At 38.2% G+C, this 12,427-nt stretch overlaps 1 protein-coding gene across 8 annotated transcripts in view; it reads left to right on the top strand.

The window, feature by feature from the left end:
* Positions 1–12,427, top strand: part of PTPN13 (protein tyrosine phosphatase non-receptor type 13) — a 186,119-nt gene that overhangs the window by 71,788 nt on the left and 101,904 nt on the right. For all 8 annotated transcript variants that reach the window (XM_032592941.1, XM_032592944.1, XM_032592946.1 and 5 more), the window contains one exon: positions 12,162–12,257. In XM_032592941.1, the coding sequence (XP_032448832.1) occupies positions 12,162–12,257 (96 nt within the window). The remainder of the gene's footprint in view (positions 1–12,161; positions 12,258–12,427) is intronic.

The following is a 12,427-nucleotide window of genomic DNA, read 5'->3' as shown; positions in this document are numbered from 1 at the left end:
AGTTTTTTTAGATTCTATATTGTTTATTTCTGCTCTGATCTTTATTATTTCTCTTTTTCTGCTGGGTTTAGGCTGTCTTTGCTGCTCTGCTTCTATTTCCTTTAGGTGTGCTGTTAGATTTTGTATTTGGGATTTTTCTTATTTCTTGAGATAGGCCTGGATTGCAATGTATTTTCCTCTCAGGACTGCCTTCGCTGCATCCCAAAGCGTTTGGACTGTTGTATTTTCATTTTCTTTTGTTTCCATATATTTTTTAATTTCTTCTCTAATTGCCTGGTTGACCCATTCATTCTTTAGTAGGGTGTTCTTTAACCTCCATGCTTTTGGAGGTTTTCCAGACTTTTTCCTGTGGTTGATTTCAAGTTTCATAGCATTTTGGTCTGAAAGTATGCATGGTATGATTTTAATTCTAGTATACTTATGAAGGGCTGTTTTGTGACCCAGTATGTGATCTGTCTTGGAGAATGTTCCATGTGCACTCGAGAAGAAAATATATTCTGTTGCTTTGGGATGCAGAGTTCTAAATATATCTGTCAAGTCCATCTGATCCAATGTATCATTCAGGGCCCTTGTTTCTTTATTGACTGTGTGTCTAGATGATCTATCCATTTCTGTAAGTGGAGTGTTAAAGTCCCCTGCAATTACCACATTCTTATCAATAAGGTTGCTTATGTTTGTGAGTAATTGTTTTATATATTTGGGGGCTCCGGTATTCGGCGCATAGACATTTATAATTGTTAGCTCTTCCTGATGGATAGACCCTGTAACTATTATATAATGTCCTTCTTCATCTCTTGTTACAGCCTTTAATTTAAAGTCTAGTTTGTCTGATATAAGTATGGCTATTCCAGATCTCTTTTGACTTCCAGTAGCATGATAAATAGTTCTCCATCCCCTCACTTTCAATCTGAAGGTGTCTTCAGGTCTAAAATGAGTCTCTTGTAGACAGCAAATAGATGGGTCTTGTTTTTTTATACATTCTGATACCCTAGGTCTTTTGCTTGGAGCATTTAGTCCATTTACATTCAGTGTTATAGAAAGATATGAGTTTATTTTTTTTTTTTTTATTTATTTTTGGGACAGAGAGAGACAGAGCATGAACGGGGGAGGGGCAGAGAGAGAGGGAGACACAGAATCGGAAACAGGCTCCAGGCTCCGAGCCATCAGCCCAGAGCCTGACGCGGGGCTCGAACTCACGGACCGCGAGATCGTGACCTGGCTGAAGTCGGACGCTTAACCGACTGCGCCACCCAGGCGCCCCTAGAAAGATATGAGTTTAGAGTCATTGTGATGTCTGTAGGTTTCATGCTTGTAGTGATGTCTCTGGTACTTTGTCTCACAGGATCCCCCTTAGGATCTCTTGTAGGGCTGGTTTAGTGGTGACAAATTCCTTCAGTTTTTGTTTGTTTGGGAAGACCTTTATCTCTCCTTCTGTTCTAAATGACAGACTTGCTGGATAAAGGATTCTCGGCTGCTTATTTTTTCTGTTCATCACATGGAAGATCTCCTGCCATTCCTTTCTGGCCTGCCAAGTTTCAGTAGAGAGATCGGTCACGAGTCTTATAGGTCTCCCTTTATAAGTTAGAGCACGTTTATCCCTAGCTGCTTTCAGAATTTTCTCTTTATCCTTGTATTTTGCCAGTTTCACTATGATATGTCGTGCAGAAGATCGATTCAAGTTACGTCTGAAGGGAGTTCTCTGTGCCTCTTGGATTTCAATGCCTTTTTCCTTCCCCAGATCAGGGAAGTTCTCAGCTATTATTTCTTCAAGTACACCTTCAGCACCTTTCCCTCTCTCTTCCTCCTCTGGGATACCAATTATGCGTATATTATTTCTCTTTAGTGCATCACTTAGGTCTCTAATTTTCCCCTCATACTCCTGGATTTTTTTATCTGTGTTTTTCTCAGCTTCTTTTTCCATAATTTTATCTTCTAGTTCACCTATTCTCTCCTCTGCCTCTTCAATCTGAGCCGTGGTTGTCTCCATTTTATTTTGCAGCTCATTGATAGCGTTTTTTAGCTCCTCCTGGCTGTTCCTTAGTCCCTTGATCTCTGTAGCAATAGGTTCTCTGCTGTCCTTTATACTGTTTTCAAGCCCAGCGATTAATTTTATGACTATTATTCTAAATTCACTTTCTGTTATATTGTTTAAATCGTTTTTGGTCAGTTCATTAGCTGTTGTTATTTTCTGGACGTTTTTTTGAGGGGAATTCTTCTGTTTGGTCATTTTGGATAGTCCCTGGAGTGGTGCGGAACTGGGGGGCACTTCCCCTGTGCTGTCTTAAATAACTTGCATTGGTGGGCGGGCCGCAGTCAGACCTGATGTCTGCCCCCAGCCCACCTCTGGGGCCACAGTCAGACTGGTGTGTGCCTTCTCTTCCCCTCTCCTAGGGGCGGGATTCACTGTGGGGTGGCGTGGCCCGTCTGGGCTACTTGCACACTGCCAGGCTTGTGGTGCTGGGGATCTGGCGTATTAGCTGGGGTGGGTAGGCAAGGTGCACGGGGGCAGGAGGGGCAGGCTTAGCTCGTTTCTCCTTAGGTGATCCACTTCAGGAGGGGCCCTGTGGCAGCAGGAGGGAGTCAGACCCTCTGCCGGAGGGGTGGCTCCACAGAAGCACAGAGTTGGGTGTTTGCGCGGAGCAAGCAAGTTCCCTGGCAGGAACTGGTTCCCTTTGGGATTTTGGCTGGGGGATGGGCGAGGGAGATGGCGCTGGCAAGCGCCTTTGTTCCCCGCCAAACTGAGCTCTGTCCTCCCGGGGCTCAGCAACTCTCCCTCCCTCTGTCCTCCAGCCTTCCCGCTTTCTGAGCAGAGCTGTTAACTTATGACCTCCCAGTTGCTAAGTCCCACTTGCTGTCGGAACACACTCCATCCAGCCCCTCCGCTTTTGCCAGCCAGACTCGGGGCTCTGCTTGGCCGGCGGGCCGCCCCTCTGCCCCGTCACCCTCCTGCCAGTCCGTGGAGCGCGCACCGCATCTCCGCCCTTCCTACCCTCTTCCGTGGGCCTCTCGTCTGCGCTTGGCTCCCGAGACTCCATTCTGCTAGTCTTCTGGAGGTTTCCTGGGTTATTTAGGCAGGTGTAGGTGGAATCTAAGTGATCAGCAGGATGCGCAGTGAGCCCAGTGTCGTCTACGCTGCTATCTTCCCAGGATCCCCCTGTTTGCTTTATTCTTTTCACTTTTTTACCTCAGTATAGGACTATCCTAGTCTACTTGTTTCTTCTTCCTTGTTCCTGATATCTTTTTTCTACCACATTACTCCATCTCAATATCTGAGAAATTGTATGTTTTCTAATAGAAGTATCTGTCACCATCTCTCTTGTTTGTAATTACCACACACTCCCTATCTAACATTGCCTTGTGAGTTGGCAACACATTCCTGATTATGAGAGATTGACTTGGAACCAGTACTGTGAGTATAGTATGAACAGCACTCCACCCCCTGGGTGGGGACCATGAATACCATTTTGCTTCCAACAGTTAAAACTCCTCTACATTCTGTATAAATACTGGAAAAGGAAATGAAGAATAGATATAAGTAAGTCCTTCAAAGGTGACTGTGGTTAAATGTTAACTATTTAAGGAGTTTTAAGTCAATCTACTATATATCAACCTTAAATATTGCTTAAAAGACAATATTGTGACCTCTGGTCTAGCCTAGTTTTGCTGTTCTGTGACTGCCTTGTGAATGCAGCTTAAACTCTGTGTTGTGCAACTAGAATATGTAAGCACTAAAGTATGTGAGCCTGTTCTTATTATTGAGGCACCTTAATGTTTCATTTTCATGAGAAGATTGAATTTGAAAGTTCATACATTTTTATAGTTGCATTTTAGAAAAGCAAGGGGATGGATTTATAAATATTACAGTTCACCATGTAGGATACTTCTAGTGACACATTCTAAGGGAGAAATTTTTTTCAAAAATTATCTCTCCTCTAAAATCCAAACTATTCAGTTTTTATTTCTTCACCTTATTTCCCTTTGAAAAGAAAAAAAGATATGATTGAGTTGTTATTTGGATTACTTCATGAACTAAAATAATTTAATATTCAGTTTCTGTTTCACTCATATCAGTTCCACAAAAGTAAATATGAATAATCAGGGATTTTAGGTGATATTGGTCAAATATCACATGTATTTCAGAATTGATAACTCTATTATTCTACCAAGATGCAAATATATTTTGTATCTCTGAAGAACACAGTATTATAGACGGAATCAACATCTTAGCCAGAAAGAATAAAGTGCCTGCTATACTTCTAGGACTAAATTTTAAAGACATTTGTATTTTAGACCAGCATTGTCCAATAGAACTTCTTCAGTGGAGGAAATGTTCTATATCTACAAAGTCCCAACTCAGTAGTTACAAGCCACACGTGACAGTTGAGCACTTACATTGTGGTGGCTAGTGCAACTGAGGAACTGAATATTTTATTTACATTTACATAGCTACATATGGCTAGTGGCTGCCATATTAAAATAGTACAGCTTCAGACCATTCTCATATAAAGTTAGTCCAGTATAAAATACCAGTATTCAAATGAGAGAAGATTTGGTTTGAGAAATACTTGGGAAGGAGAATAGACAATTTACTTCCGTTCTTTAGATTTATCCAAGTAGAAAGAATGAAATTGCATTTAAAACACTAAAGAAAGTGAATGGTGAAACAAATACAAACTTTCCAGTATCTATATTCATAGTAACATAATATTGATTTTGGAGTCTAACGAAATTATAGGCTATTTTATCAGAAATTAGGGGCCTAATTTAAATTGAGCTGATACATAATTAACATACACCCAGTTTGGCTTTGGCATAGATACCTGAGAAGCATGGATTGATGTGTTTTAAGAAAGATTTAAGATGCATCATAGTAGCAACAGTATCATAGCAATTTTTGAGACCTAACAATTTAAATCTCTGAAATATTTCTTCATCCCATCCCAATCTCTCAATTCCTTGCTACCATGGACTATGGAAATAGGTTTCTAAGCTATTTCAACTACCATTTACGTCTTCCATTTTCCTGCCACACAAATCTGAATAATTTCTTCTCTGCCTCAGCCATGAACTTGTCATCATCTGAACAGGGTAAAATTCTAGCTCCTTAGATCATGTCTCTCCAGTCTCATCCTTTAGCATTTCCCATCTCACACCCCACTCCAATACGTGGTGCAGTCTCTCAGTCTGTCTCTCTGTCTTCCCCTCTCTTCCTCCCTCCAGCCAATTGTTGTCATTGCCAATTGTCATTTCCATGCCTTTATTCATACAGCTTTCTGCCTCAAGACTATCAAAGCTTTCAGGCATTTCTGGTTCAGGAAGCTTTCTCTCACCTTCCCAGTTTAGGATGATGGCCTCATTTTCATTGAAATTATTTGTTTTAAGGACCTTGTTTCTTTTCCTCCTATAGATATCAGAAATTTGGCATAATCTAATCCATAACTGTATCCTTAGTATCTACCACTATATCCTACATGATACTGTTTATTAATCTAAACTGAGTATTGCAATGTAGTTATTAATATTAAATATTTGGCATGTGCTGTTTCAGATATGTGATACAACAATATTCTCTGATGAATTATGCATAGTGAGCAGAAATCCTTCTTCTCCTGTGTTTTATCCAACTTCAAGAGAAGTCATAACCTGACAAACCAAGAGTAAAGGCAATCAATTTCCTTTAGAACTCTATACTGTTCATTTGAAAGATTTAGAATGGGCAATAAAGTCATAACACGGGATCCTGGAGGATGCTAGAGGAGTGGTATAGCCAACCCAGATGCAAGCCACAGCCTACATTGGTGGCCACTACATTGCACAAGTCTCCTGTGAGGGAATGTATTTTTACCATTCCTGCTTTGTACAAATTTTACATCTCTAAAGTAATTTATAGTTCACAGAGCATTCTCCTATGTATCTTTCCTCAATTACATGTGTTTATATTTGCATGAGTTCTGTTCCTCCTGTTGACAAAAATTTTTGACTTTGTCTAGCTCTCAATGGGTTTTAGAACATGGTTTGTTCATAGATCATGTAGTATGGTATATGAATACAGTGAACATATAAAAGGTATAATCTTTAATCTCTGAAAATTACTCCCTTGAAAAGAAAGCATAAAGAAAAACATTTCATACATGAAAACATAGTATCATTATTTTGGTTTCTCTGTTTATTTGAAAACTGAAATATTTTGTCAGGGCTAATAACCTTAAAAATGCAGGGTTTGAAAAATTGTTATAATTCTTTAATTCCTGATGCTGCACTTGTCTGAGTCTCTCTGCATGTTACATGTCTGAGCTTGAATATGTGTCACTTGTAAATGATGTTTATAGATTACAGTTTGTGCTGGTTTAGGTTCATTTTAATGTGAAGATTATAGATTTGAATGTTTCATCTGAAATAGCTTTATGTAAGCTCAGAATATTATGCAAATCATAATACCCTAAATATTAAAAGTATAGTGTTCATGATCATGTCCCACAACTTTATATGTTTAAAGTATTAAGTGTGAAAATAAAATTTTAACTGAAGTGTTAAGTATTGGTGCAAATTGGAACTCTTAGTTGTCAAGAACTTATGGCTAAATGCTCTAGCCTATTGAAAAGCTGCTCTTCATTGGTACTATATAAGTAGAGTCAATAGGATATTAGAGTTGGAGTGAATTTTGTTGAAAGGATCAGATTACAGGGGCGCTGAGTGGCTCAGTTGGTTAAGCATCCAACTTCGGCTCATGTTATGATCTCATGGTTCATTGGTTCAAGCCCCATGTCAGGCTCTTGAGTTGACAGCCTGGAGCCTTCAGATTCTGTGTCTCCCTCTCTGTCTCTCTGTCCTTCCCCCACTTGTGCGCACATGCTCTCTCTCTGTCTCTCTATCAAACATAAATAAACATTAAAAAACTTTTTTAAATAAAAAAATAATCAGATTTCAGCTAAAGAATAATAAAATATTTGTCAGATTTTCATATCTTGTATTCTTACAAGAAATAGTATACTCTTAATTATGGTAAAACAGTACTAGAAACTAAAAGATGTCTTCAATTGTCAGAGTATGTATGATTACTGAATCTCTATAACTAGACCTCTCTCCAAATGTTAATTCATTAAGTCATCCTTCTGTAGACCCTATTCTTCTCATCCTCTCACCACTGTTCTACTAAATGTAGGTTCTTTCCTAAAACTTCATTTTCCACATCTAAAAACTAAGTACTCATAGGGAATCAAAGAGAAGGAAATCAGTAAAATGTGGAATAATCATGACCCTAAATGGACCCTGGTACACTGATTTGTTCAGTATAGGTTTCATTTAAATGTTTACTGAGAAATTTGCAAACCAACAAATTAATCTAATTTTTATCCCACAAAAGCCAAATATAGTTCTGCAATTATAATGGTGAAGGCTTAAACTTTTGCTATATATTTCAGTGAAAGTGGCCATATGTGCATTTTATAAAATGCCTATTTGGTTTTCTTAATTTAAATTTTAGTTAACATACAGTGCAATATTGGTTTCAGTAGAATTCAGTCATTCATTACTTACATACAACACCCAGTGCCCATCACAAGTACCCTCCTTAATGCCCATCACCCATGTAGCCCCCCTGTCACCCACCTCCCTCCATCAAGTTTGTTCACTATTGTTAAGAGTCTCTCATGGTTTGTTTCCCTATCTCCTCTTTCCATCCCCCACCTTCCCAGTCATCTATTTTGTTTCTTAAATTCCACATATGAGTAAAATCATATGGTATTTGTCTTTTTCTGATTGGCTTATCCCACTTAGCATAATACATTCTAGCTCCATCCACATCATTGCAAATGGGAAGATTTCATTGTTTTTGATGGCTGAGTAAGATTCCATTGTGTGTGTGTGTATACGTGTGTGTGTGTGTGTGTGTGTGTGTGTGTGTGTATGTATACATGACATCTTCTTTATCCATTCATCAATTGGTGGACATTTGGGCTCTTTCCATAGTTTGGCTATTGTTGATAGTGCTGCTATCATGTACCCCTATATGTTGATAGGGTGCATGTACCCCTTCAAATCTGTATTTTTGTATACTTTAAGTAAATAACTAATAGTGCAATTGCTGGATTGTTCTATTTTTAGTTATTTGAGGAACCTCCATACTCTTCCTAAGAGCGGCTGCACCAGTTTGCATTCCCACCAACAGTGCAAGAGCGTTCCTCTTTCTCTGCATCCTCACCAACACCTGTTGTTTCTTGTGTTGTTAATTTTAGCCATTCTGACAAGTGTGAGGTGGTATCTCATCGTAGTTTTGATTTGTATTTCCCTGATGATGAGTGATGTTGAGCATCTTTTCATGTGTCTGTTAGCCATCTGAATGTCTTGAATATTCTTAATAGGTCCATTGCACATCATTCAAGAATGTTGGCATTCATAAAACTTTGTAGTATACTATATAAATACTGAGGAGCATTTCTTTGTTTAAAAACATAGTCTGACACTTTTTAATTAAAATAAAAATTACCAGGTTGTATTGATCTGGGTATGTGATGATTTATTATGCTCTCTGTTTTTGTGTCTGTGTAGAAGTTTTCACAATAAAAAAGCTGGGTTTTTTTTTCTTTTTTAATCACTCAGTTAATACCACATTCCTGGGATCTAGGACAAATCTAAAGTGCTTAAATTATACATTTAAATGTAGATAGAAAACATGTCTGTGGTATCTGGATCCTTCAAAAAGAAAGTTGTCAATAATGTTAGGACACCTCATGGATAATTAGGGATTAACCTTCTTCTGCAGATCAGAATAGAGGACAAAAGCTGCTCTGGAACTAGTTAGTGTCTACTGGATGCCTTCAAGTAGGTTGTCTCAGAAAGCCAAGCCATGTTCCTATCAGATCATGTGATTTGTAAGCATGCAAAATGTGCCTCTCCATATACACCAATGCAAGATATACTCTTGGTAAAGAATATGTTTGTAATAATTTATGTTTGTAGTGAATTTTATAATAATTCCTGAAATGATTGAATTTATTATTTAATTCAGAAATAGAAAGCCTATATTTACAAAGGCTAGCCTTTCTCATAAGCATGACTGAGTAGTGAATGTTGCCTGGAACTTTAATCTGGCCATGCCATTACATGAAAGGAACATGGCTAGCAGCATTATAAAAGATACATTCCAGAATGAGAAGCTTACAAAAGAGATTCCTACACTCTAATTAACATAGGCTCCCCATTCCTACCCCAGTCCTAGAAGAAAACAAGGAAGTCTTCCCATCCCCTGGTAGTGCTGCAAAACTAGCCATCGATCGCATGTTTCTGAAGTGCTAGTGCCCCATTACTATAAAGCAATAAAGGATCATAAGGCAGTGCCCACCCTCCCCCAAACGTGTGGTGCTGAGAACATTCGCAGACCAATACCTCATCAAGGGAAAATGATTTGTTGTTATACTTTTAGGAGGGGATAATCAACATTGTATTAATTTGTCTCACACAAGGAGCCCAAGAATTATAAAAAGGAAAAGGAATATGGACACATGAAATAATATAAGAACAATTATAAAGCAGCACCAAAGAATGGAAATTTTAATTAAGATGTATTTGCTGTCCTACAGCCACTTGGCAGAAATAGTTATAAAACAATAAATTCATTCAATGTGGGGTATGAAATTGTTATTGTATGGCATAACATCTAAGTGACTGAAGTTCTCTATCAACTAAGTAGGCATATTGCAACTTCATATCTTTCTTTGTAAAGTAAAAACAGTATTGCCTCTGTACTTTTGAGTCCACTCCTTGGCCTTGTTCATTCTATTTACTGTGCTGTGTACATCGCAATGCCAGGTTTGTAATTTGTTCAAGTTACCTTGGAAAAATCCCTCAGAAGTTTAACATAGGGATTCTATAACAATACAACAAAAAGTTTGTCAGTGCCCCTTGAAAATAGCAGTTCTTCTTAAGTAACCATTTAACTATGTTCATTACATTTAAATAGAATTAAACAAAACCATTGTTTGATGTCTTCTACAATCTTTTCAAATCACATTTATCTTAAACCAGAGGAGTTTTTTAAAAATTATCTTATTTACTGTAAGACTTCCTTGTGGTAGAATGGAATCATTTTTTTGAAGCACTGGTAAATATTTGGATTTTCAACCCTAAAACCCTTTCCACTAATTATAGTATTATTTAATACTCATTTTCAGTGTGTATAAAGCTAAACAAAGTAGGGGTCTTCTATATTATGCCTACCGTTCCAGGTAAACATTGGCACAAGAACAATGTGCAATTTCATCTCCATCAAGCCCACGGCCATTTTTACTTCTACTCCTCTCACTTCTTTAAAGTTTTGCCTCAGCATGACCTCCCGATCCTGCCAGCACATCATTTCCGTCCTGGTTCTGTGATGCCATTTGACTATTTCATTCATTTATCCATCTCTTTTTTCCTTCAAAAATCTCTAGTGAACACCTTGCAGCACAGGAATAATTCATTCTGCAAAGTTCCTGTTCTCAAGCTTGCAAACTAGTAAAAAAAGAATCCCTCACTTGTCTCCGTTGTGTGCTGTCATACATCCCATGTCTCCCCTCAGTTCCAGGAGTTTCCCATGGTTTTCCTTCTCTACTGCCAAGAAAAAGCCACAAAACCATTCTGATTGGTTCCAATAAAATTCATGCATTCTAGCCTAATCTATACTCTCATGGCTATATAAAGGGTGTCATGTGGTTTTTACTGACTCTTATCAGTAAATTCTTCATAGCAGAATTTCTTTACTCTTCTGAAGCTCCCGGCCACTGATTCCCAGGAGTAATTGCACTTTTTCATTACCAGGAGTAAGGCAACTTCTGATATGAGTATCCTAGATTCCTTCTATATTTTCACTCTTTCCCTGTTCATCATTTCTTTCTCTTATGAAGAAAAGGTTCTTCCTCCTTGCCAAACTGACCATCCATGTATGTTGGGGTGTTTTTCCATTTCCTATCTCCTTCAGCACATTTTTTCATCAATTTTCCCCACAATCATTTGCAATTTCAGTCTTTCCCAATCTGCAGGCTTATTATCCACTGATTAACATCGTGTTCAGACGTTCCAATCTGCCACAAAGATTCAGATAACTCATTCAGTCGATTTTTTTTTTTTACATTGAGTTTTTAAAGCCCTATTTAAATGTATTTTTGTATGTTTTGGGGAGTGGGTGGAGAGAGGTTTGTAGTTTCCATCTAATTCTAACAAGTGTATCTGTGACTTCACAATATGAAGAGCCACTGCTATAAATGTAGTCAGAGATCAGGTTGTTAAAGGCTTTGAATATCAAGCTAAGGAGTTTATAAACTGTATTTTGAAACTTTAAGAGATGATAGCAATATGCCCAGATTTTTATTTCTGGAAAGTTCACTCTCTGTAATGTGAATCATAATATGAAATGGGTAAGATTGCAGAAGAGGGAATCTAGGATACATGAAGTAGTCTAGACATGAGATGAATAGTGATCTATAACTGTATGAAGAAGAGGAATGAATTAGAAACATTTAGAAGATAGAATTTTTATTTTAATGTGATCCTACCCACCTAGTACAGGGCACACACTGCACAACCCCACAAAGTACCCCCCACACACACACACTCCCAATGCTTATTCATCTCATTCTGGTAGATTTAAACATCCTGTCTTCAATTAAGTATTTTTGTCCTTAAACATTTTAAATTATTTGAGCTTGCGACTGTATCTTTGGGTTTTCTATTCCTTTATAGCATGTAACACAGAGAATTACACAGTGACCTTTCAAAAACTGCTTAATGATGATGTTTATATAACATCCACTGTGTTCTAAGAGCTTTGCATATATCACTTCATCTGATGCTCGCAACAACACTACTAGGTGTACACTATTATTATACCCCCATTTCAGCTGAAGATGAGTCACAGGAAGCTTCAGTTACCTTCTTAAGGTGTCACACACCTGGCAAGTAGTGAGCTGAGATTCAAACCCAGGCAGTCTGGTGTCAGAGTCCAGGTTCTTAACCAGTATGCTAACCTGCCTCAAAATTGGAATCACGTTGTTTGAGTATCATCCAGCAATTGGTAAATTTAAAGCAATACATAAAATGTTCTAGTCTCATAAGAGTAAATGTAATATCTGATTTGTGTGGAACAGAAATGGATTTGCTTTCTAATGTTTTTCTTTTAATTCTTTTAGAACCAATTCGAAGATATAAAACTTACCACAGTGATATCTTTAGTACTTCCAGTGAAAGTCCATCTATTATTTCCTCTGAATCAGATTTCCGACAAGGTGAGAGGCATCTGAACAACCAGAATGTTTTTAAGAATCCATGAATTTTCAGGGGCACCTGGGTGGCTCAGTCAGTTGAGCGTACGACTTCGGCTCAGGTCATGATCTCGCAGTCCGTGAGTTCCAGCCCCGCGTTGGGCTCTGTGCTGACAGCTCAGAGCCTGGAGCCT

The sequence above is a fragment of the Lynx canadensis genome, chromosome B1, assembly GCF_007474595.2.
Source record: "Lynx canadensis isolate LIC74 chromosome B1, mLynCan4.pri.v2, whole genome shotgun sequence".
In the NCBI taxonomy this organism is placed as follows: domain Eukaryota; kingdom Metazoa; phylum Chordata; class Mammalia; order Carnivora; family Felidae; genus Lynx; species Lynx canadensis.
This window is presented reverse-complemented; position numbering and strand designations above follow the sequence as displayed.